Source organism: Parasteatoda tepidariorum, chromosome 6 (genome assembly GCF_982258835.1).
Source record: "Parasteatoda tepidariorum strain Cologne lab strain chromosome 6, Ptep-v5.0, whole genome shotgun sequence".
NCBI lineage: Eukaryota > Metazoa > Arthropoda > Arachnida > Araneae > Theridiidae > Parasteatoda > Parasteatoda tepidariorum.
Genome location: NC_141760.1, coordinates 105196980 through 105224528, shown reverse-complemented (window position 1 = coordinate 105224528; position 27549 = coordinate 105196980). Strand labels below are relative to the sequence as shown.

The window sequence follows — 27549 nt, the reverse complement described above, 5'->3', positions numbered from 1 at the left end:
ACGTCGCGACAATGAACTTGATTTTATTTCATTACCATCGTTGAAAAGCAGACCCAATTTTTAAGTTTTCAACCACCAATGTTTAACTCAGCAGACTTGTAATTTCGAACCTAATCCAGAAGTCAAGGGAGCTCAGGAATCAAGTGTTAGGAGAAATTCACCTTGAATGAGGAATTTTAGATGGACTTAACCCGCATTTACGATACATAAGGAAGAAAACCACAAAAAACCATGGTTAGCCTGATGTCATGGGGACATATAAAAAGGATTTTATTTTATTTTATAACAGTCGTTGACCAGCCGACCCAATTTCATGGGTTTACGACTGCTGATGCTCAACTCCGCAATCTTGTAATTTTGAACCCAATCCAGAAGACAAGGGAACTCCTGGATCGAGTATTGGGAGAAACTTTGCCTTCGTGGAGGACTTTTTGATGGAGCTAACCCGCATTTGCGTTACATGGAGAGGAGGACCACGAGAACCTCCCATGGTTAGCCTGACAGCAAAGGGATTCTAACCTGTGATCAGTATGCCACTGAGGATATTTTACGTCAGCACTGTGGTCGGTGCGAGCTGGGTGCGGAATTCGCATCGACTGGGATTCGCACCCGGTTCGCCTCATTGGAAGGCGAACGCTCTATCCCCTGAGGTCATCGTGGCTCATATAAACTGGGTTGTTCGAAAAAACAGTAGTCAAATGATTATTTTTACATTTCAAAAGTTAAAGGAATCGTACCATTTGCTCCATGTTGCGGAACTCGCCCATTTTTGATACTATAGGCATTTGAAAAAATTCAGCGGAACATAACAAGAAACAGCTAAGTCCGATTTTCCACAAAAAGTTTTGAAGTGTTTTTGACTATGGACAATATAGCATTTTGACAATTTTTGATTTCGAATCTGAACTTAAGTTGTTCTTGCATCAGATAATGATTTTGTGTGCAAGATAGGAGTAAAATAGTGTAGTGCAGTACAGTGTAGAAAATATTACACACATCTCTTTTTAATTTGATTTGGCTCTCACCTACAATTTGCGAATCTGAACTTGCCAGCCCATGCATGGTGTTATTTTGCAAAGTGATTTATTTTAACGCGACAATGATATCTATTTTTGAAAATAATGAATTAAATAATTAATTAAATTAAAAAGACTTACCAGAGGACATTTCTGTTTTACAAAACTTCCATTTGCTGTCAGAAAAATGAACGAAAATTTTCAAAAGGAATAATTTTTTATTCGATTTTATTTTCAGACGTGATGTCCAGTGTTATTGCTAATTCTTTAAATGTCGAATCAAACATACTGCTTGAAAGTTTAATTTGGAGGTTTGTTTGCTGTCAGAGTAAGAAAATATTGAATATGATTTGCATTTCACATGATCTCCGGTCAATTTCCTCCGAATTGTAAACTTTATCAAAGACCGGAAGGTAACTATTTCATTTCCTTCAAATCGAAGCACTCAAAGAATAAAATAAAATGAAAAAAAGCATTAAAATAAAAAGATTAGGAGAACCTTTTCTTGGAATGAATATGCTTCTGCTAAGAGCTTTTAAAATCCGTTATTTTATAGATTAACTAGGGAGTCGCGCTAAAGTGCAGAAAAGTTCTCGAATTATCTATCTACTCGTAGATCAGGGGTTTCCAACTTACATAAGGCCGGGGGCCACAATTAAAAACACACATCAAATAGCGGGCCGCAACTTTATCAAAATTTGTTATTAATAATATTCTTAAAAATATTAAATAAATAATAAAAATTCAGGTTGCAATAACTTTAATGTGCACCTATGAATTAAACAATTAAGGTGCAACAGATATCTAATTGTTACGATATAAAACTTTAAAAAGATTAGGTTAGTATTAAAACTTACATAGTAGCACACAAAATATTCAATGAGAAAATTGAGGTTTGTCTGCTGCAACCACCAGAGAATAGAAATTTAAATTTAAAATTTAAAATTTACAAATGTGTGTGTAAATATTTTCGTCCAAAATGAGTGGTTTCAAAAAGTTAAAACGGAGAATTTCTTCGAGAAAATTTCTGATACGCATGCCAAATTATATTGACAAGATACAAAAAAAAATGAAATAAAAAAGAGCAACATACACGATTATTTTTGCATTTGAATAAATATTTTCTTGGATGCAAAACCTGAGAAATAAATTTTTTGCACCGTTGGTATGTTAAATTTTACAGATACGAAGAAATTAGGTTTTATTAACGAGAAAAGAATTTTAAACCTATATAGATTTTTTACGAATATTGTCCGCAAAAAAATTACAACTAATATATTTTAGTTCGCGGGCCACAAAAAAGGCTTCGCGGGCCGGATGCGGCCCCCGAGTCGCCAGTTGGAAACCCCTGATCTAGATAATTACACACTGCCTACTAAGCACTTGTTGAAGTGAAAATAAGATCTTTCCTGGAGCAACGTCACTGTGCTATAAAATTAACAGTATGTAATTTATTTATTTCTGTCATCCAAAAACAATCAAGTAACTAGTAACAATCAATAACTAGTAACTAGTAAACAATCAAGTAACAATTAGTTGATAGAACCAATCATTTTTAAAACTATAAAACAAAGTATCAAACGGATGAATATTTTATTATAATCAGGGAAATTAATATAACATCATCTATTTATTTTCCAAGTTTTTAAGAATCAATTTAAATTAATCATGAAAATAGTTTTATAATCGCCGTTGAACAGTCGACCCAATTCTGGGCTTACGACTACTAATGTTCAACTCCGTAGACTTGAAATTTTGAATCCAAACCGGAAGACAAAGGGGAACTCCTGAAACAGTACCCCCAGAGGTATTGATTTGTTATGGGAACTTGGAGGACTTTGTGACCCCGACAGATTTAATGTGCATCAGTCACCATTTACTACGCGGGAATCTTCAACCAGCGGGGATCGAACCCACGACCTCTTTGACATGGGCCCAGTGCCCTACCAACCAGGCTATCCCGGCTTTCATCAAATTAATTGACCAAATTATTTTGGGCCAGAATAGTCTGGTTGGTAGGGCACGGGACTCACGTTCGTGATAATGGGAGTTCGAATCCAGTCGGGGGAAAACTCCCCGAGTAGAAAGTGGTGAGTAGCGCACGTTAAATTTGTCCGATCACAAAGTCCTCCATAGTTTAGATAACAAATAATACCTCTAAGGGCACTGAATTGTAGATGGATGGTTCTCTGGTTCAGATTAAAATTGCGATCTGTGGATGAATGAAATGGGGGTGGCAGAAGTCGAATTCTCGGCAATAGATGGCGCCACTATAAAACAAGAACAATCACACCCCCTCTGACTTAATGGCCAATAACAATAACGACAGAGTTTTGAACTTTAACGAAACAGCAGCCGTAAGCCCCTAGAAAGAAGTGCATTCCTAGGCTCGCATGCTTCGAGAGTATACTAAAGATTATGTACGAATGCGAGATGTAATACGAGAACATCGAATTGAAAACTCGTCTTTGTGATCTTGAACAGCTAGAGTCAGAAAGGCTCGTTTCTATATATGATGACGTGGGCGGTCAAGGGAAAATGGTGCGTATGTGTGCGATCACGGTCCTGAAGTGGTTAATAAGCACATTTCCTAAGTAAAAGGGTGTAAACTCTCCATACAGCACTTTAACGGCCCCAGTGAGATGATCTGCAGGTTAGCTAGGTTATGTGCACATAAACACGTGTCAGTGATGCATGCCCCCGCAATTTATTATGAATAATTTTTTTTTAATATCAGTTCCCAAGCATCTATATGCTTTATGGAGAAAAAAAACATTATATTAAGTGAAACATTTTCCAATTAATAGTTACAAATAATAGTCCAAATTATAGTCAAGTCAATGAATGCTTTTCCAATTAATAGTCATAGTTACAAATCTATTTGTCACAAAACCCTAACTAGTGTTTTCATAGGATTAACTTAAAGCGTTGGATAAGTAATATGGGCTTTAGGTTAACTCACAAAGGGGTTTAGTTTATAATACTATTTTAACAATTTAGTGAGGCCGGGATAGCCTGGTTGATAGAGCGCTGAACTCACGTTAGTGAGAATGGAAGTAAGAATCCGGCTGGCCAAAGACCCCACCCGTGTAGTAAATTGTGTCTGGCGTACGTCAAAACTGTTGACTTACAAAGTCCACCATGTTCCCATTACAAATTATACCTCTGGGTGTACTGAATTGAAGATCAATCGTTTTCTGGTTCAGGTTAAAATTACGATTTGTGAATGAATGGATGTATGAATGAGCCCGCCCTATAAACATGAGTGACGTATGCTTGTTGTCTTCGGCTCATTCTCAGGGATGTATCTCAGACCATCACCAATAGCCCATTGCGCAGCTCTAGTGTGACGTGTGAATGAATGTACCTACCATTCTACTTGAAAAAGGCTTACAAGCCGTATTTCTGTAATTAAGCACATAAGTCTGTATATATGTGTACCACTAGTCGAATTCTTGGTCATAGATGGAGCCACTGGAAAACAAGAGCACTCGCACCTCTTGCCTTAACAGCCTACCACAACGACAACAATTCAGTGAATTTTATTACTTGACATAAAAGCAGAGAAAATTTCTGAAAAATGATTTTTTTCTGATCAACTTACGAAAGTTTTTCAATCAGTTTCAATAATAGGTCCTTGTAGAAAAATTTCAACGATCAAGATAGGATGTAGAGAAATGATTACGTTAAAAACAGTTATGCTCCTTTATGTTATATAGCATAAATTCGGTTCTTAGTCGCGGAGATCAACTTATCAGACAGGTGACCAAATCGGCTCTAGTTTTACTGTAATAAAAGGATCTGTGTCTTCGAAAACATCCTCATCGGTTCATCGGCTTTTTGTCCGTAATAAGCTAAATAAAACTGACATAAATATTATGAAAACTACTTATTAATTGCATCAATGAGAAATAAATATTAGGTGGGGAACAATTTTTTTCGTGTGTTTATCGTAACTCCAGTTTGAAGATAGTTTTGAAAACTATACAGAACCTTTATAAAAGCTTCCATCTAATTTTTCAATGTAACTAATTTTGCTAATATTTTTTAATCTAATTTTTATGTAACTAATTTCTGAAAAAATATTGAAAGTATAAATGGGTATACATAAAGATGACAAAGATGTCATCCATGAGGCATGCCATCACAATTTTAATCCTGTGCAGAGGGGATAGCAAACCCTCTTCGGTAGCCCGACAACCTGCACGACTGATCCAAGTGGTGACCCTCCCACACACTGACCGCAGCCAGTGATGCTAAACTTCAGTGTTCTACTGGGAGCAGTGTCTTAACGATCAGTCCACTTCAGAGCAAATATAAGTTAGTAGAGCTAATGGACACCCAAGATTTCGATGGCTGGACTATACTAACGCAGATTTTAAAATAATCAGGGAATTGAAATGTCAGGATTTGGCGAAAACTACATGGAGAAATATGCTTGATAAGAACCATCCGTAATAACTGTCCAATGATGATGATGAAGTTTCGATTTGCTTCTGGTTTTGTGTGTGAGTTATTTTCGCACATGTTCAATCTTATTTTAGCATGGCAACTCCTATACTTGCGTTCATAATATCTCGGTACCGCAGATTTCGTTAAGATACGGTTCACAGCAGATCACCCAAGTCAAGAATCACTGGCTGCGTTCAGTATGCGGTAGGGTGACCACTTGAATCATTCTGCATAGGGTCCAAGGGTGTGCAATATTAGCCCTCGTTAAATTTTTCTGCCATAAAGAGCTCAAAGTCATGCGCATGTCGTCGTGATACCAAATCAGGGGAGCCATCCCCTCTGCAGAGGATCAAAATTGTGATGGCGCGTCTTCGGATCATCCTCAGGAATGTTTCCCAGACCATCGCCAATAGCCCCATTTTACTCCGTGATGGCTGAGGGGATAGAGCATTAGCCTTCCAATGAGGTGAACCGGGTTTTCGTTGTCTTCCTCTCTATATAACGCAAATGCTGCTTAGTTCCCTCAAAAAGTCCTCCATGAAGGCAAATTTGTCCTAATATTTGATCCAAGAGTTTCCTTGTCATCTGGATTAGGTTCAAAATTACAAGGCTTTGGAGTAGAACATTAGTATGTCGTAAACCCAAAATTGGGTCGGCTGTTCAACGATGGTTATAAAATAGCCCTTTATACAGCTGTAGTGCGAAGTGCAGCGCCTACAGCTACAACAATAATCATAATATCTCGAGTATTTATTTATTATTATTTTGGAGCAAACAAGTATGCTTCAAGGCGAGATTGCATATAAAATTGAAAATTGCCAAATACGTTCAGGATCTTTCAGGATTGTCCTTTTGGGTATCCCTCTGAAATGTGAAATCACCGTAATCCTATCGAATAATATGCAGGTTCCGCTACCTCTCTGTAATATTTTTCTGCAACCTGTACTGTCTGTTCTTCAATTCAATAATTTATCCACGATTTCCAATTGCGTGGCCTACAATTTATAAAAAGATAACAAGAAGATATACGCAAGGTTACAGCAGGAATCAAACTCACCCCTTTCATGCTTCAGAGCCTTTGATGGTAGGAGGGTAACCTATATACGAGATTTATTAACGAATCACTAAAAAAGAACAATGAACTTGACTAATTCTTCAAACATGACAATAGGCAGCATGGTTTTTTTTAATTTCAAAATCGAACTTACATCATTACCTCAGATTTTTTAATGTATTTTTCAATCGCGATATAGGTCTTGTTCTGAAGTATTTTTTGTCTGAAAACTTGTAAAATTAAAAGCAACATATTCCATTAATTGAAGAATTTTTGTTACAGTTCTATTTGCGAGTTCGATCGTTAAGATCAAACTGTACTTCCCTAGACGTAACTTGATCATAACCTTAGGTATTATACTGGTTGAAACAAGTTATTTAGTGTTAAACGTACATATGCAGGTGTGTGTACTTTGAATAAAGAACAGTGTTACGGTGGGAACCCACTACCTCTACACTTCAGAACATTTCACAGAAGCACAATATCACTCGACCACGGAGACCCCAGGCTGTAGCATCTATTTACTTATTTTATTGTTACTCATACATATGAAGACCTACGTGCTCATTGCCCACTTGGATGAGTCTGCGTAGGGACCGAGGGTGTGCGGTATTGGTTCTCGTTAAACTGTGCTACCGTTAAGTGCTCGACTTCGCGTGCAGGTCGTCGGGCTACCGAAGCGGGGGTGCCACCCCCTCCGCAGAGGATCAGAATTGTGATGGCATGTCTTCGGATCATCCTCCGGGATGTTTCCCAGACCGTCGCCAATAGCCCATTGTGCAGCTCTAGTGCGTCGTAAATTAACAACAACAACGTGCTCATTGCATAGAGTGCTTAAAAACCCTTGTCTAGTTGAAGAATAGATATCACAAATCATCCGAGAAGGACATCATAAAAAATATCCGGGGTTGTAGCGGGATTCGGACCCACTACCTACACATTACATAGCGTTCGGCGTATGAGCGAAATCGAAGCCCAGCTCTAAAATCGCACAAGAAAATTTATTGAAAATACCTAAACTCTGATGTTTGTTATAGTTGAAGGACCCTTCCTGAAGGAGCGTTATCGACCGCCAATCCTTCTATTGCATGGAGGTAACGGGTTCGAATCCGTAACCCTGGATATATCTTTGTGCTGCGAAATTGTACTATCTGTCTTTTTACTTGACGGGGTTGGGATTCCATCTCTTGTAGGACGTTGGGCCCATGTCCAAGAGGTCATCAGTTTCATACCAGCCGGCCGAAGACTCCCCGTGCCCAAAATGATGACTGGTACATGCTAAATCTGTTGAGGTCACAAAATCCTCCAAGTTCCCGTAAAAAATCAATACTTCTGGTGGTACTGGATCGGAGATTGATCGTGCTCATGTTCCGGTGATGTATTATTGCTGTCTCTGGTTTATTCTGAGGGATGTTTCCCAGACCGTCACCAATAGCCCATTGTGGAGCTCTAGTATGACGTAAATAGATGTACCTACCTACCTTTCTACTTGACAAAGGCTTATAAGCCGTATTTCTGTAATTGAGCACACAAGCCTGCATATATATGAACAACTAAATGGAAATAAATAATAGCGAAATGTTTGTGTGTGTTAAATTTTGGCATTTAAAAAAAACAATGTATCATATATTATTTAGATAAATCAGGTTGAAACTGTAATATCAAACATGAACATTGAATTTCGAGAATGCTAATTTGATCTCTCATAGTTGATTCCATCAACTAAACGGCGTTAAGGTTATCCGACGAAGCCACTTTATTGCATGACAATACTTTCTGAGATATTGTTACATCCATGAGAACTAAACTACTCTGACGTTAAACCTTGTTGTAAATAGAGTATGCTCTCTTCGTCTATTCATACACTAAACAAACGTGTTTCTATCAAACCAGTTGGTCTCTTTTGTTGACAATTGAGAATGACAATTTTCTGGTGGTAAGTATGAGCATGGAGTTTTAAGATTACTATGATTCAATTACTATTTAATAACTGATATTTTTTATTGTTTTATTCATTCAAAATTGAGCATTGAATAACTGTTAAACTATGTATTCAATTTATAATAAATTTCAAATTAAGATTTTTTGTTGTTGCTATACTAGAGAAATTATTAGATAAAATCATTAGAGGTGGTAACAAAAAAATCTGATTTTTCTATTTCTTGAAAGTTTACATTTAGCTGGTGCTTTTAGCATTTATACCAAATTAAATAACTACATAGTTTGACGCGAACTTCATATTTTATTACACATCCAATATGTAACGCTTTCAGAAGCCTTTATTTATTTACTTATATATAGAGAGATTTTTTATTTATTTAATGACTTTTTTTTTAAATAATCCGATCGATGTTATATTTTATTAGCCGTATTACATAATAAAAATATAAAACTACAATAAAATAGTAAATATTTAATTTCTCAACTCCATTTAACTATTAATAAACGTTCATTAATATTTTCAAGGTAATATGCTTAGTACGAAATTGACACTAAGGAAATTTCCCTTATTGTAAAACTTAAAGTATAACAATTAATGAATCATGAGACTGAAGCACTAAAAAAATATAAACAAATACTTCCATGTAGATAGATGGTGTAGCAGGGGAACGAATAACTTGATCGCATAAAAAATTTGTAAAGTACTTTTGTATTGTAAATGATAAGAACTCTTATTCCAACCTATCCTTTTCAAAAATTTAATCTTCAACCTGGACTCAAATTATGGGCATAAAAATCACTTTTTATATTTTAATAGTTTGTTTTTACGCATCTAATATTTCTATGTTTTTGGTAGATTACTAAAAGAGATTTTTGACTGTTAATTAAAAGAATATCAGTAATTTAAAAATAAGAGAAATGTTTGATCATACAAGAAAAGAAATTGGAAGGAATTAATTATGTAAATTTTACCCAGTAAGCAACGTGGTAGTGTTTTAACCCTTTCAGCATCCAATGATCTCATTTTGTATCAATTGTATTTTCCTCTATTTTAGTACTGGAAATTTTTATGTATTTATGTTATTTTAGGAAGGTGGGGGGGAACTTTTGGGATTTTTTCATTTTTTTAAATATTCTCACGAAATTCTTTTTAATTATCTACCTTTTCCCTCTCTCACTTTTTTTTAACTGAAAAACAGAATGTGAAGTTCAATAGTACAATTAATTTTTAAATTTTGATTTAAAATGTAAAAAAGGTGCTTCAACTAGAAAACAGTGCTTGAAAAACAAAAAGTTTCTGGGGCAATGGACTATTGTCATTAATGATTTGACAGAAGACTTCGCCCTTCAAAATGCACGAAAAGTATTGTTACCTCAAACTTTAAATGTAAATATTATTAAAGCTTTTAAAATAATGTACTTCTTTTCAACCATAAAATAGTTTTTAAAAAATAATTCAAAATTAAACTTTTTTTTTAATCTCAAATTACTCATAAAGGGCTCCCAAATAACAGGCTCAGGGCTCCAAAAAACATGGCTCTGGAGATGCAGAAGCTACGTCGTAGAGTTACATCTTCGTTCTCTGTAGGGGTTACAAAAGTTGGATCATTTTTCTCCGTCGGAGCTGTAAAAATTACATCCCTGTTTTTCGTTGGAATTGTAGAAGTTTCGCTAGGTAGTGTTTGACTAGCCACCATATTATCCCGATCTGTACTTTTCGCTTATAGGGATCATGAAACCAATGGGATTTATGACAATATAATGTTCTAATTTATCGTAATAAATACGGTATTGTCGCATCGAATTCGTCAAGACGTACGAATTATGCCAGATTCTGTTTCAGACGGGAGACTGAGAATTTATAATCAAATAGGTGGATCAATAACACCAATCATTACGATAGATATGATAATTTCACCATAACAATTTATGCCGAACATGATAATATCGTGATCCTTATCGATAACATATTGATAGGAAAATATTATACATGGCTATTAATTGAATATGTAAGTGTTGATAAAATTTATTTGGGTGACAGAAATTTTGACCAGCATAAAAATAAAATAAATTAGTTAAACTATAAAACATCGTAATTTAATGTTAAATATCTATATTTTGACAGTAAATTGCGATTTTAAAATTCGTTTTTATTGGTTATAGGAACCAATGTTATCGAGATGGCGACAACTGGGAAAAGCAATAGCCAACACATTGTCCTAATAGCTGATAAATAACCTTATAACCGATAACTCAAAGCTTTTTCCTGTTCTTGAGCCCAAAGGAAATTCCAGTTCTTTTTCACAAAAAAAGACGTTGTTGTACTTTATTTACGTCGCACTAGAGCTGCACAATGGGCTATTGGTGATGGTTTGGGTAATTGTTTTTTTTTTATGGAACGAGTGGGACTTAAGCATTTGTTTTGAGTTTAATAGTACTGTTTAAACTTTACTATATCAGCTTAGTGGGTTGTTGCATATATGAAATTAATCAATAGAATTCCTAGAAAAGTTTTTATTACTCATATTACGTTACACAAAATGAAATTAATACACATAATGACAGAATGAAGAAGCGTTGGATTTGACATAAGACAAAAGAAATTACTGTCCGAGTAAAACCTCGGTAAGCTGTGTCTGTGTGTGATCTATCGAAGCGAGTTTGTTACAGTACCAAAACTGACAAATAAAATGTCCGGATTTCGTATGTCGAACAATTATATTAGGGGGATCGGAAAGTAATGTCATTTTGGCACGTTCCATATTTGTTAATCTTAAATACCAATTCACTTTTTCGATCCATTGCGATTCATTTTCGATCCCACATTGAAAGGTTGTTGCTAACGAGGATGAATACATTTTTGATTAAAAATAATACCTTGATAACGAATATCAAATGTACCGAATCGACATTACTTTCCGGTCCCCCTAATACATTTGTTTGAATGCATACTCATCCGCCATTTTGGATTAAGATAATACTAGGAAATATAATCATGAAATCATTTGAAAATTTATATTTCTACAAGACGCCTTTACTTTCCAAACAAACTGGTATTCGTCGATTTAAAAGTATATGCCACCGTAGTTATTGACTCAGACTCTAACGCAGACTCACTTTCTTAAAGTAAGAGGTATGTCCTAATTACTATGACAACTCGGCTCTTCGATTTCTGACAGTGTATAATTTGACATTTCTTTAAATGTACGTTTTGAATTACGATAATCCTATCTAAGATAACTGAATACTGAACAACGAAAGTTCTTGATGATTTTTTTTAATGATTATAACTTAAAAATGTTGAGCATTATATTTTATTGATGGATCTATACTGTTCTAACCCCATAACTTCCGACTCACTCTGTAAGTGAGGATGACCCAAAAGTTTCCTCACTTTCAGCCAAAACAACTTCTGGTCCGGTAAGTTATCCGGCCACAGTAAGCAAGTTCTAGTTTTCTCCAAGTACTTCAAGTTTTTAGTGTAAAACTTCTTATCCACTTGCTTCAGTTTAATTAAGACGAGGGAGTCTCTCGTCTCGTCGAAAAGCCTGTGCTGAGCCATGTGCAATTCGAACATGCACCACTCACTCTTGACGAACTCTTCGGTTAAAATCAAAATGACTTTTCTACTGTTCTCAATGGCGTCCAGAATATTATCCGTTATGAGCCACCCGACCTTGAAATCTCTATCGTGAATGCACAGCTTCAGTTTCGGATCTTGATTCTCTAAGGCTGGAATCAAGAAGGACACTATCCAGGGGGTGTCGCTCGAATTGTATGAAACAAACGCGTCATATTTATATGTCCTCTCGTGTTTACTATTGCTCGATCTTCTCTCTTTGACTTCTGATTTGATGTGAAATACCCAGTATCTGATGTACCACCGGAAAGTATAGCAAGTGTATGCCATTACAGCGACGAATAAACTCAGAAGACAAATTAGGACAATGGTAAAAACGTTCACTAATTCTTCCTGTTCTGTGCAATCGGTGAATGGAAGGTCTACTTCTACAAGAGGTTGACCTTGCAATTTATTTGGCAGCATGCACTTAACACTGACCTTCTCCTGATTAATCCGCAGCGGCAATCCCATCTGTATGTGTGTAGAATTCAAGAAATTTTGGAAGTTCTTCATGCCACATTTACTGCAGTTGAAAGGATTTCTTCCGATGTCAAGGAAACCTGTGATTTTCCGAAATTCCGACAACATAGTTGGTGTAGCGTAGTCAATGTTATTCTGCGACAAGGCAAAAGTGGACACGGTTGAATTTTCACCCAAAATTGGTTCATCCCAGGGTGAAATTTTATTCCTCAACAGAATCAAAAGTTCAAGATGGCCAGTAAATGCAAACATATCTTTTGGTAGATTCTCGATTCGATTATTGTCCAATAAAAGATTTACCAAGGACGGCGTTGACTGAAAAGGATTTCCCCAATCCATCAATGTTAACAGGTTGTATGACAAATAAAGATTTGTTAATTTATGGAGACCAAACAATGTCGCGTTGCTCAAATATTTAATATTGTTGATTTGCAAGTTCAGGGTGTTCAAAGAGCTCAGAGTCTCAAATGCATAATCTTCAATATTAATCAGACCAGCACTTTTTAATGACAAAGCTCTTAGATTTTTTAAGCCGAAGAGAACAAATCTGTGGAGAGTTCGGGGAAGCAAATTGCTTGATAAGTCGATTATTTCCAAATTTGAAGTATTTTTGAAGCCAAAATCTGATAGGGTTAACTCTACCGTTTTGAACCGAGATGCTTGATCGGATAGAATTAAGGTTTTCAAACTCTTTGAAGAAGAAATGTCGTAATGAACTAAATCGTTATTAGAGAGAACCAATTCGGTTAAATTCGGGAGCTGGCTAATGACGTCATGATCGATGAACTTTACGGCGCAATGAGTCAGCCATAATGACTGAAGCGATGGGATATACGGCACCTTATGAACTTCAATAAAGTAATTGTGGGAGAGATCAATACGGTTTATCGGTGTATTTTCTAAAAACTTCAGAGATTCAGAAGGAAAAACATTCAAATGAACCCATTCTTGTAGAAATAAATACCTAATGGGGGCATTCTTTAGACTGCTTGTAACATTAGTTAAAGCCTCTTCATTAAGGTAATTCACTGATAAATCTAATACCTCAAGCTTCGTTAAGTGTTCGAAAGCACCTCTCTCAGCAATGCTCATGGTAGTGTTAAACAGATGTAATTTAGTAATGTTGCTGTTGCTTAGAGGTTTGAGCTCATTTTTCCGAATTCTAAAAATTCTCCAGTTGTGGTCAAGCACCAGAATTTCCAAGTGCTTCAGTCCTTCCAAAGCATTTGCCACAACTTCGATAGTTATGAACGAGTTTTTGCTAAGATTTAAATATTTAAGATTCGAAAGATAACTGAAAGCATTCTTTACGGCCATTATATTATTGTCACTCAAATCAAGATGTTCTAAGTTTTCGAGTCCAACAAAAGCTCTCGTTATGTATCGGTGCTCGTTGTTAGACAATCTGAGATATTTCAATTTCTTCAACGATGTGGATAATGGTTTGAGCAACTTCATCGTTGGACTATTTGTAATTTCGAGGCTTGCAGTGTCGTTTGGCAAGTATTTTGCCACATCGTATATTGATACATTCTTGCACGAAATGCTTACGTCATCAGTTTGATCCATATTGCATTTAAAGTAACGGGTGAGGTAATATGAAGACTCTGAAGCTCCTCCTGTTTCATTATATTCAGATGTGTTGTTGATAGTTACGGTTGGAATCTCAAAACTTTCATTTCCTTCACTAGTATTTAAGACTTGGAATAACAAATCATTACTGTCAAATAGTCGAATGTCAAATAAATCAAAATCTAATGCTCTGATTACCAGCAATTGCGAATCAGTAATCCTGATTGGAACATCATGTAAGGTGGTTATGTTGTGAGAATTTAAGGGAACATTGTTTAGATTAGTTCTATTTAAACTGAATGAACGAGCATTTCGTTGTAATGCATGGTTTGAATCATGTGAAATATTTGTTGGTAGAAAGTGCAGAGGAGCTTCACTTTTCTTATATAATGACGGAGCTTCTTTTCCCTCAGAGGGCATTGATAAAGTTCTGTTTTGTTCAGAAGATAATGATAAAGTTTTGTTTTGCGCAGAAAGTGATGATGAAGATATATGTGTATGAAATCCAGTTACAAGTTCAAGAAATCCTAATAATAAGATCAGTGTAGTTGAAAACATTCTCATATGTTCCTTTGGTTTATACCTGGAATAAAAATTTGTTTAGAATATTTACAAATTATTACAGCATTCATTTAATTATATACTAGGCGTTTCTAAATCTTATAACCTCTAGTAATATAGCAACGGTGAGGTTTCAATTCTAGACTCAGCTAAAAATGCGCATTTTAGAAATTGATCGTAGCTCCTTCGGGGGTCATGGATGCTGAGCTGTGTGCCGATGCCCCCCGTTGTAGCTCAAACTGCGTGCTTAAGAAAATGGACACTGTTCAAAATGCATGTTTAAGAAAATGAATATAGCTGGAAATGAATGTTCAAAATAATGGACACAGCTGAAAGACGTGTTTAATAAAATGGATACAGCTTAAATTGCACCTTTTTTTAAAGCTCAAATCAAAATTGTTGTAAAAAAGAACGCGTCTTTACTGTCAGTCCACTGCTGGACTTAAATTTATAATGTATGCAATAAAAGTATATTAATAAAAATAATTTATTTAATTATAAATTGAAGAAAATCCGGGTGAAGATATGATTTTGTGGACCCTTTTTATATCTTCATAAATATATTTAAAAGAAGATGAGCAAAAAAGTATAAAAACTACATTCTTCTTCAACTATGCATCAGACGTTTGTACTGATGTTTGATGTGTGTACAGAGCGCCAAATAAAAGAGGGAATACCCCGAATAACTTTTGATCTAATAATCGGATCTTCAAGTTTTAGGGCTCAATCGAGGGGCTGTCTTCAAGTATGCTAAGTAATTTGTGCAGATGATACTTTAAGTTACGAAATCAGACACAAAAACAGCATAGCAAACTCTGCATAAATATACTGATTTTTAAACAGATTCGGATTTCTGATCCCCACAATAGAGGGATTTTCTGCAATCTGGAAATTAACGTCCCAATAGTTTCGTCAGGAGTGCTGTCGAAAGTTTGGATATGTTAATGTTAATTTTAACTTTTTGCGTATTTCAACATATCTCTCTTAAGTTTTGAAGCAAATTAAATTTGGGAGCAGAATTATAAATTTCGTATTCGAAAATAATTTCTGGCAAAAAATAGCTTTTCGTAAATATTTTTTATTATTATTTTACATTTTATTAAATAATAGTCGAAAATATTTTGAATTGCTGAGTATAAATTTTTTTTAATAATTTTAAAGAATGCAGTTTTAAAAGGCGAAATACAAAATTTGAGTGGGATTGATCGAATAGTTCCTGAGAAATCGGAACTAACTCCATCCAATCGGATCTAAACTTTGGACTGCTCTTCTGAAAAAACTATTGAGACCATAAATCCCAGTTAGTGGCTACTCCCCATATCGTGGAGGGGGGGGGTAGAAATCTGAATCCGTCGAAAAACGGTAAGTTTTTATTCAGAGAAAGTGTGTTTTTGTGTCTGATTTCGAAACCTAAAATATGGTCTGCACTAATTAGTTAGCATATTTGAGGTCCCCCTTTTGATTCATTACGATTGAGTCCTAAAACGTGAAGATCCGATCATTAGATCAAAAGTTATTCTGGGTGGTCCTTTTTTTATTTTGCGCACTGTACATTTTTGTAACTGATGCCTTTTGTGACTGAACTTAAAATACTGTCTGCACAGGAAAGAATGCATATTTACGATAGCACCGAATTAATGTCACCTTACAAAGGCTTACGAGTATAAGCCAAATTTATAGCCTCTAGTCAAATTTCAACTTAGAGTATTCTTTTAAATTTTAGTTTCGTAATCCAATAATATTTTTTATTATTTTGTATGCATATAAGTATTTTTTCTTTGGCACCTGTTTTAAAATTAGTTTTATATGAATGGTATCCCGTTGCTTATGTTGCCTAAATAATATTAAAATGGAGAAAAAAAAATTTTAAAATTGTATCAATTAAAAATTTATATATAAATTAAAAAAAGAAAATTGCAAATCTAAGAATGAATAATTAAATTTTAAAAGTTCTTCAAAAAAAATTTTTTGAAACCATTAAAAAAAGGGTTCATATCATCAATACTTGAATACCGAGTATTGTGAATATACATTCAGCAATTTGCAAAAGTATTTATACTTTAATTGGGAAAAGACATTTAGAGAGTTTGAAATGTCTTAATACTAGCGAGTTTTAAGAAATGATATTAAAAAAAAGTATGGATGCTAGCGAGCATTGAGAATTGACATTTAGAAAAGTCTTAATACTAGCGAGCATTGGGAAATGGCATTTAGAAAAGTATTGATGCTAGCGAATATTAGGAAATTACATTTAGCAACTCAAAGTTTTTCAATACTTTTTCCAAAAGTATTGAAAAACTTTTGAAATACTATTTCAATACTTTTTCATAGTTTAATAGCTACTTTCGTTGATTTAAATTTTAGTAGATTAATTTTGCTAAGAAATCATTGGTTTAAATCAAACAATTATTCGAAAGAAATCATTGATTTAAAAAACCTAATAAACACGCATGAATTTTTTACTTTTTAGTTTTAAAATTTTTTGTAAATATATCGTGGCTCAATTAGCAAAATTGAATTAGTTAGAATTTGATGCGCAATTAATTACAGTACTTTTAAAAGAATATTTTTTAAATCACATAAATCCGTTTGAATTTTTAAGAATGCAAACTAATAACGAAGTGAAATTTTAAATCAGTTTAAAATATATGTAAAATGTATGTGTAAAATAATTTTTTTAAATATATGCAAAAAATAGTTACCGAACAAGAATTTTATTATTTTAAATTACTATCTTCAAAACCACATTTTATTTTAATATTTTATTTATATTTCTTAATCTTAAAATAATTAGAATATTAAAAGGTTATTATCTTAAAATGTCAATTAAAAAAGATAAATTTCTTTAATAGGATTCTTTTTATGTATGGGTTATTTAAGTTATTTTGCATTGGTTAAAATTATTAGGTCGAATTATGGTCAAATAATTGTCAAATTATTGTGGCTACAGTTAATGTAAGTTAGGCAACAAAATCTATTTTGTTATTTCAAAGTTAAAAAAAATAGTGCGTGGAGTCCCTCCGCGCGGAAGAAGTTAAACTTCGCAACCTGCAAGTTCTTTGGTTAATTGTAGAAGAATCAGCAGTCGTAGAAGGATCTATTCAACGACTCTTTTTCCTGCTCCGCTCGCTTCCGTGCTCTGTAATAACGGTAATATAGTGCATTTTTCCCTCGTGGACCTCTTGAACCAGTGGAAGTGCTTGCCTCATCGTCTCGCCTTGGAAAATGTATTTGTATTAATGATGTATGTGAATGCGTCATAATGTAATTTCAGAAGAGAAACAATCAATTGATATTCACAAGAGACGTACCTTCACATAAACTTAAATCCGTCGCATTGTCCGTGGGATTGTTTTCACTCATTTTTTGCAATTGTTATCCGCTAAATTTGAAAATAAAAAATACTACCCTAATAAATTATATGTGTATCAAAACAAACTAAAAAAATATTTATGGAAAAACAATACTTTTGTGACTTTTATTATTTTTATGCTAGTGAGAAGCAAAACGAAATGGAAATGAATGAGGGAAAACTGGATACTACCACGTGATTTCCCGGCAAATAAAAATTTTGCGTTAAACGTTTAACGCTACCTTGTTGGAAGTCGCATAAGAAGTATAACTTAAAAAAAAACAAAAAAAAAAAAAAGCTGTGCAATTAGTTTTGTGATTGTTTCTTAAACCCTGTTTTTCAATAGCCAGTTAATAATGTATTTGCATCTTATACTGTACTATAAATGTATATAATGTTAATAATGTATATAATGTTAATAATGTTAATAATGTATATAATGTTAATAATGTATATAATGTCAATAATGTATATAATGTCAATAATGTATATAATGTCAATAATATATATAATGTCAATAATGTATATAATGTCAATAATGTATATAATGTTAATAATGTATATAATGTTACTATAAAAAAAAATCATAATGCATTTTCACGGTTTGAAATGCATAATTAAGATTTATTTTTTTAAATATTTCAATATTTTTTTTTCTTTAAAAATATAATTTACTTCAACGTTAACTTAATCTTAAAATTCAAAATAATCCAACATAAATCGGAATAATTTGATTTTGATTCATATCAAATACATGTTTTACTCTTTATTAAGGGGGAAAAAATCACGAATCCTATTTTCAATGATATATAGCTTTTTAATGAATTATATATATTTTTTGATTGTATCTAGGAAAAAAACATCATGTTCTTACAACTGAAGCTAATCCTAATTTGTTTATTTTGTATTACTTAATATAAACCCCGTTACGACAGATATGACAAGAACGCGAATCAACTAACACGCTAATTACAACTAAATTCACTCTAATTCCCGCAAGCACTCTAATTATAAATAAACTATATTAAAATATGTATAAATAAATTAAATCACATTTTTTAAAGCGTACACATCGGATAGCAGTAAAGAAATATTTATTAAAATAATTTTGACATGATAACCTAGTAAAGTCAACTAGTGAAGAAAAATTGTTTTTATTAAAATTTAATGACAATCAAATAAAAAAAGAAAAAAGAAGAAGAACAGCGTTCCAAAAGGAAACAAAAGAGTTTTTCAAAAACATAATATTTTCGTAAAAAGGAGAAAAGAAATCAAAATTAATCTTACCTTTTGGATTTTATATTTTCCTCGCAAAATAAAATATTTCGTGTTTGAGTTGTCCTCTTTAATAATTGAGAATAATAATATTTATTTTTAAAAAATTCTTATAAAGTGTTTTCTGCAATAGTTTAAACAGGAATAACTTCCTTTCAGATGTGCTTTTTTCCTACTCCATTTATAGCGCCATTTTTTTAAATGAAGAAATGTTTATTTTTGTATTTTTGTCGTTTCCTCTTTTAATTGACATTTTATCTAATCGTATTCTTATCCTAACATGTTTATTTCACCAATCACACAACAATGGCGAGGGGAGGTGTGTATTAAAGTGTAAACATTGTAACTAAATATTGCAACCTCTTAGTAGAATCAAGTAAAATTTTTAATTTTTTTTGCTAATGAAAATAGATTTTGAAGGAAGTTATATGATACATTGCAAATTATCATAAAGTAAATAATTTCTTTACAATTAAAAAAAGTATAGATTTTTTTGTTGTTGAAATTTTTAAAATTTTTGAACTCTTGATTTAAGCTATTTCATGTACAGGCATTAAATCTATTACAGAGCTTTATATTAACTCCTTTAGAGATAAATGCTTAAATAATACTTGCTTGAAGTAATTTTTTAAAAAATTCAGTTTTTTTTTAGGTTTGTAGATTTTAAAACTAATTTTAGTACTTTTAAAATTATTTTTGTAGCAAAATGTAATCTTATTTTGAAAAAGAATTACTTTTTAAAATAAAACAATAAACTAATGTAAAACTTACAGCAACATTATTTATGTATAATTTAAGATTTATATTCAAATCTTTAAAAACTTTATTGCGCTATTATAAGTGTCACATTCTGAATATTTTTGTAGTTTAAAAAAAAAAAATTTCGTGTACTTATTAAATTTATGCCAACAATCGTGAATTCGGAGGTATAAATTTACCTTTAATTTTCAAAGTGCCAAATGAATCCGTGTAATATTTTTTTTTTTTTTTGGTCACAACTCAGAATTTTTTCCTTTTTCTGCTTAGAAGTTGTAGCAATTTGAAATGTTTTATGTCCATGCTTTTCCTCAGCTTTACTCATACTTAGAAGTTTGGATTACGGAAAAACTGCTCAATTGATTTTGATGTCAATTAGTAAACTTTAGAGAATCGATGTTGTGACTATGGTTGGAACAAAAATTTAACCTTTTCCAAAATTTATTTTTTTATATAATTTTGTAAGGAAATACATATATATATATATATATATATATATATATATATATATATATATATATATATATATATATATATATATATATATATTCAGCAGATTTTTTTTTGCTTTTGTTTTGGTCATAGCTACTCTCATGCATAATCATTACGTTTCACCTGTTTCAAATTATGCAGCATAAAGATAATTATAGTTAAGACCATATATGGCAACGTTACTTTTAAAAAGTAACGAGTAAAAGTACAAGTATTTTTTAAAAAAGTAACGAGTAAAAAGTAAAAAGTTCTTATTTTAAAAAGTAACGAGTAAAAAGTACAAGTAAAAGTACAAGCACTGAACAAAAAAAGTAACGATTTGAAAGTACATTTCTAGGAAATCGAAAATTCAAAGTAACCTAAAATTTTATTGAATCATATTCTTATGTTCTTTAATGTTTTTGCAAAATTTTTGTTATTTATTTAATTATTTTTAATTTTGAAAGTTATGGACATTAATTTATTTTGAAATTCGGAAGAATGTTTTAATATAATTTTAAAATATAATCGCATAATATAATTTTGAAATCAAATATATGGATTTGCGCGAAAAAGAAATTTTATCTATTGATTTTAATTTTTAGTTTATTATTTTTATTTATTTAAATTACCATTGATTTAAAATTGTTTTACTCTATAGAAACGCGCTTTAAAAGCACAAACATAAACAAAGCAAACACGGGGTTTCAGATAGCTTTGCGATCTTTGAGCTAGTAAAAACTAATTGAATGCGCAGTATAAGTTGAAACAGAACAGTTTACAGTTTTATTTGTAACAATGGTTAATGCTGAAGTCATGTGAGAAAATCATTTTCCGAACATTTCTGCCTAACGGAATAATTAAAATTTGTAAACGAGTTTTAGTATCAGCGGCTAAATTAATACCTTCGAGTTTTCAAGAGTTATAATAGTAATTATAATTGTTTTCAATAGCACAAATAGCTCTGAAGTTCTTAGAGATTTGACTGGGCGTTTTTTGACAAGGTCAGGCATAAACATAATTTTAGTAAAAAATGTACTAGGTAAAAATATATTAGACAAAAATGTATTATTAGTGAGTTCAAAAAGAAAATTGAAAAACATAATAACAAAATCCAACATTTTTTATTTAAAATGTATTAAACAAATGCATAAAACTCGAAAATGAATGAAAATAACTTGATAATTAATATTTTCATTCATTTTGCAAAATAATTGCATTTCGAAAGCATTTTCTTTTCTTTAGAAAGCTTACGGAGTTTTAGAAAAAAGTAACGATTTCATTCGACATTTCCGTTACAAATACTTGTACTGTTTCCCTAAAAAAGTAACGAAAGTACAAGTAAAAGTACTAAATTTAAAAAGTAACGAAGTACAAGCAAAAGTACGTACTTTTTACTTGTACCGGCGGTACAAGTAACGGAAGTAAAAGTACTGCCATATATGGTTAAGACATAGATCATAGAGTGTTAATTTATAATTATTTCGGATCTGAATAACCAGAGAATCATAACATAACTTATCCTTTCATTTCACTGGGGGAAAAAATGATAAAAATAAGGCGCAAATGCTTAATCGTAATCTTAATAATTATAATTTAAAAAAATTTCAATAGTGGTCTTTTGTTAGATATTAGATTCATTTTTTAATGAACAACAACAGGGCCGGGATAGCCTGGTTGGGGCACTGAGCCCATGTCCTAGAGGTCGTGGGTTCGATCCCCGCCGAAGACTTCAGTGTAGTAAATGGTGACTGATGCACGTAAATCTGTCGAGTCACAAAGTCCCCATGTTCCCATAACAAATCCTACCTCTGGGGGTACTGACCCAGGAGTTTCCTTGTCTTCTGGATTGGATTCAAAATTACAAGGCTACGGAATTGAACATTAGTAGTCGTAAACCCAAAATTGAGTCGACTGTTCAAAGACGGTTATAAAATAGAATTATAAAATGTTAACGTATATGCAGTTTTCTGTTAATACAAACTGAAATAAGAAAACTTTAACGCTTTTTCGCACTATGTTGAAAATAACTTTTGCAACTTCACTTGTTTCTCTCAGAACAGTAATTTGTATTTTGCAGGCACGATAATTTTCAACTAATCTGATTTGAATTTAAGTAAAATCTATGTCACTAATCTGAGATAGAGCGAGGGGTAATAGTTAAAATGATATTTAAAAGGCATAAAAAATAAACTTGTGCAAAAGTAAGAAAACCCAACTCTTAAACAATCAATTGCAAATTTGAATCGTATGAAATATAAAATGAATTATCTTTCGAATTTTGGAAAAATTCTTGTTAGTCTGACTTATAAGTAGATTTTTCACAAAAAAAATTACCATGTTTTTGAAGTTCTTTATTTTAATTTTAATTATAAATCACGGTTTTGAATAATAATTAAAATAAATTTGAGACAGAGTAGTTAAAATTAAATGAATCAACAAATTCAGAGTGAGTTTTAATAATTTCTTTGAAAATTTCTCGATAAGCAGTAATATAAATAAATACAAAATTTCATATCCGGTTACATTTTTTTTTGCATTGCGGGAAATTTACTTTCAAGAAGTTCATAAAATTAAAATTTCTAAGCACCGTTTTTAAATTTCAAACAATGTATTAGATTTTAACTTGATTCATATTATAATAGTAATATTCGATTGTTTAATAAGCAAAACAGAAAGATCCCTTATATATTATAAAAATTTAAAATATGGGCATTTAAATTCATTTTCATGACAATTTAATAAAAAATGTATCAAAATTTGTCATGAAATTATGTCTACCACTGCAGCACAATGTACAATGGTATGTAAATTTAAAATCTAATGTGATGAAAACAATCACAATTTAAATATAAAGCGATTAAAAAGATATTTTTATGACTTTAAATTGTAGAATTTTGGCTTATAATTTCTTAAAATTGAACTTTTTCCACAGAAATGTTGGAAACGATTTTAGTTATTATCCGTACACATCATAAATACAAAAGAAAAGAGGTTTTAATAAAGTTCAAAATGAAGAATAAAACAAAGAAAAATGAAAGACATATGAAAAAAAGGGGGGAAATAATAAGTAAAAAAATAACAAACAACAGTTTATATATATAAAAAAAAAGGATGAAATTTTATTTAAAAAACCGGAAAAAAAAAGATATAATCTTTTCTTCATATATATATATATATATATATATATATATATATATATATATATATATATATATATATATATATATATATATATATATATATATATATATATATAAAATAGATATTGAGCTATTCAGTATGTTTCTCCTTTAAGAACAATAAAAAAATAAAACAGAAAGAGAGAAACCTAAACTGAAAATATCTACAGTGTTTAAATATGTAAAATAATTTAGACGTCAAAATCATAAAATTCATTCTAAGTTTTTAAAATAATTTTAATGAAGTATTTATTTTATTTTAGTATTATATTTAATTTCAATTATCTGACTCTTCAAATTCTGTATTTCTATTATTATTAATATTTTTTCTGTATCAATTAATTTTAGTTAGGAATAAAATATAAAGGGTAAAAAAGTTAGTAAAGATGTTAAATTATTATTAATGCGCACAGAGTGATGTATTACTATCTGTAATGATGTAGTTTTATCATTAAACAATTTTCAAAAAAAAGAAAAGAAAATGGGTGAAAGGATAGTTTATTTTAATCGCCGCTTATTTTGTGAACTCGCCATATGGCGAGTGGTTATTTTCAGGTCTACTATCAGGCTCCACTTGATCATCTCTTTTTCCATCGAAAATGCATTTTATTATTATTATTTCAACAAATATGGCATTAGTACGAATATTTAATAATTTTCTGAAAATTACTTGATTTCGAAAAAAATTGATTCTGAAAAATTGATATAACTTCAAAGTTATTGAAAATTTCTTCATTTACTATGGAATAAATATTATTTTTAAAAAAAATCATGTAAGAAATTATTTACGCCTATAAAAAGTTCATTCTACAATAAAAATAACATAAATATTATAACAAAATTTAATTAAACATATTAATTTTAAAGAATTTTATTAAAAGATATTCGGGGAGGCAAAGTACTTTTAATGTATGCATTACAGCCTTGAAGCGTGTGAATTATTAAATTACTCTCCTTCCAAAAAAGTCTTTCCATCACAAATTAATGGATTCTGACGGATCAATATTTTGAATGAATTCATTGGACATTTTAATGAAAATTCTGTTTTCCAAAGTCTTTCTGCAATGATGTAATTTTACCACTCAACAATTTTCATAAAGAAAGGGACCTGTTTTTTATTTAATTTGACTCGCCACTTTTTTTGTGGACTCGCCCTATGGCGAGTGGTTTTTTTCAGATCTAGTCTGCCAGGAGCCACCCGATCACCCCTTTTTCCGTCGGAAATGAACCCATGTGCATTTTATTATTTTTTTTCAATAAATACGAAACCATTTTTAACGAATATTTAATATTATTCGAAAAATTACCTTATTTTATGTTTGTTTCTCAACATTTGTCTTCATTTTAGAGGAACCTTGTGATGTTTATACGTCATGTTTGAAACGATGTTTGTCGATACGTCATGTTTGATGTTTGAAACGTCATTTTCACTTTAATATCAAGTCAAAAAATTATATTTTTAATCGTTTAAGTTTTTAAATTTTGAAAAAGTAGCCACTGTTCTAAAGGCTACAACTGGTCACTGACAAACAACAAAATTTCCCAATTTTTCCCCATTCAATGCATGACTGTTGAAAAATTGCATTGAGCAGGATGGCAATTTTTCAATACTCAATTAATGAGTTCTTAAATATATTATTTAATAAGTTTAACTCGACTACCGATGACTGTAATTGAATATAAGTAGGATCACTGCAAAGTGATGCATAATACAAGAAAAATGTTTTTAACGAGCACTTTAAATAACTTACTTTACTATCCGTGATTGATTAGAGAGAAAAATAACATCTTGTCTCGATTCCTGTTTTTATTAAAGAGCTAGGGTGTCGGCCATTTTGTACATATTTACTGGAGATAAAAATCTCGCAACCTACTCGAGTTTGGAGGACATGTTAATGCAAGAGTTATTTATCTCTTGAAAAAATAAAAGTCGCGTCTTATCTTTCTCCGGGTTTCATTTTCTTTAATTTTTCCTTTTCCTTTCACAGTTGTCAAATGAAAGTGGCATGGAAAAAAATAATAACTAATGTTTATTTTTAATACATTTATAGAAAAAAGAACTTAGCTACTATCTTTGGGGAAAAACCCACTGGATAATGTTATCGGAGTCTAAGACAAACTTTGATACTTTAATGTCGTAAGAAATACCATAAATTAGAAAACCTGATAATGCTGAAGGGTGACGATCAAAATTGAAGTGCTATTGTCTCATAAAGTCAATGATCTCAGTATCATTTTAATAAAGGGGGCTCAAATCAAGTGTAGTATTAACGTGACTGGAAGCTTTTATTCCTTAATCAGTTTTCATTTTTCTCTTTATTTTAAACTCGTAAATTTAAAATGACCACAGGTTATAAAGCAACAATCATTTCATATCCAATTTGCATGTTGTTCTTTGTTCAGTCCTGACACCAAGCTTAAGTAATTAGCTCTAAACTGAAATTATTTAATTATTAAGTGAAATTATTTAATACTACGTAATTAAAACTTTATTATTTATTTTATTATATTTATAAATTACACTAGGGAACAAATTTTTGATCATCCTTATACAAATACTATACTTTAAATATTATATAAATACTTGATCTTCTTTATTTTATGTGTGAAGATTTGAAATTAATTTTACTACTAAAACTTATTTTTTAAAATGGCATTTTTGGTCTATTTTTTGTAGAAATGTACAATTTTAAAAACGTTAGATGTAACAGAGGATAGCGTAAATGTCAGAAACTTCGAGAGGAATTAGGGCACATCATCATGAAGATTAAAATTGCGTAGGAACCCATACCCGAAAATGCCGTTGTATGCGGCAAGGGGCGCTTTCCATTTATGACCTGTTTAGCAGAACACAAAAACATAGTTCATGATTGGGAACCGCCCCCAGCAGATTCCTAAGCATTCTTGATCCTGATGGTACTTATCTTATTATTAAAGAAGGAAAATTATCTTAATTTTCCTTCTTACTTTTTATTCTAAATGTATTAAAGTATTGTTTCCAAGAAAAAACATTAAATTGAAAAGAAAATATAAAAGAAAAATGCAAAATTAACTGTATATAACATATTAAAAATAGATTTTGAAAGGGGTATATTGATAGTCATTCATATATATTGTTATGCATCGATATTTTTCAATCGACAAATGTTCATTTTAATAACAAGTGTTTAAGTCAACTACCTGATTTTCATAAAATTTTGGAGGTTTGAAAAATCGACTTATACACCAGAATATACGAAAATTTTTGTAGATTTAAAATAATCATGACAACTTATTAATATTGCTTAAGATTACTTGCAATTAAGATCACTCATTACAATAATAACGCTGGACATTAAGCTTTTATAATGAAGTTTTGATTTCAATATTTTTTCAATACTTATTTGAAACATGTGAACAATTTTTTAAATTTTTTTTCTTTACAATTAACTTTGCCCAGCATGAAGCTTCAGAAATATTTTTTTTTAAAATTTTAACTTAACATTACATACCTGCCAACATTGGAGAAATAAAATAGCGACATTTTTTAGGCTACGAGTTAAGTTTTGATACATCATACATAATCATGTAAGTCAAAAAGAGAAATTCTAAATTGGAAATAATATAATCACTTGCATCTAGCGAAGTAAAAAATATGTAAATACATCTTTAATCTAAAGATTTTTTTAAACCATTATTTATAATTACTCAAACTATTAACACTTAACATACTGCAGTGCTGGCTATAGCACTATCTGTATAGGAGGAGTATTTTTGCCATCAGCAAATATTTTATCACCAAAATTTTTTTTAAAAAAATTTCTTCAACAAATACA

General features: G+C 31.5%; 2 protein-coding genes and 1 long non-coding RNA gene across 6 annotated transcripts in view; 1 reads left to right on the top strand and 2 right to left on the bottom strand.

Annotated features, from left to right (window-relative positions):
* LOC107445273 (toll-like receptor 6) overlaps window positions 1–1468 on the bottom strand; it is a 36144-nt gene extending 34676 nt beyond the window's left edge. The window contains exon 1 of one of the 2 annotated variants that reach the window (XM_071178307.2): window positions 1158–1468. Coding sequence is in view for 1 of the 2 variants with exons in the window: in XM_087166332.1 (XP_087022458.1) it covers window positions 1158–1167 (10 nt within the window). In the remaining variant the exon portion in view is untranslated. The remainder of the gene's footprint in view (window positions 1–1157) is intronic. The other variant, XM_087166332.1, reaches the window with a different exon arrangement.
* The window catches only part of LOC139425115 (uncharacterized), an 88546-nt gene that overhangs the window by 56939 nt on the left and 4058 nt on the right, over window positions 1–27549 (top strand). The window lies entirely within an intron of this gene.
* On the bottom strand, window positions 10963–25679 carry LOC107449784 (toll-like receptor 6). 2 transcript variants are annotated; one of them, XM_016065438.4, is made up of 2 exons: window positions 25486–25679; window positions 10963–14720 (listed from the first exon to the last, which is right to left on the bottom strand). In XM_016065438.4, exon 2 carries the CDS (start codon window positions 14699–14701, stop codon window positions 11771–11773), a length of 2931 nt encoding a protein of 976 aa, XP_015920924.4. In that variant the 5' UTR covers window positions 14702–14720; window positions 25486–25679; the 3' UTR covers window positions 10963–11770. The 2 variants fall into 2 exon arrangements, with proteins under 2 accessions (XP_015920924.4, XP_071034405.2); XM_071178304.2 differs by lacking the exon at window positions 25486–25679 and adding an exon at window positions 19338–19692.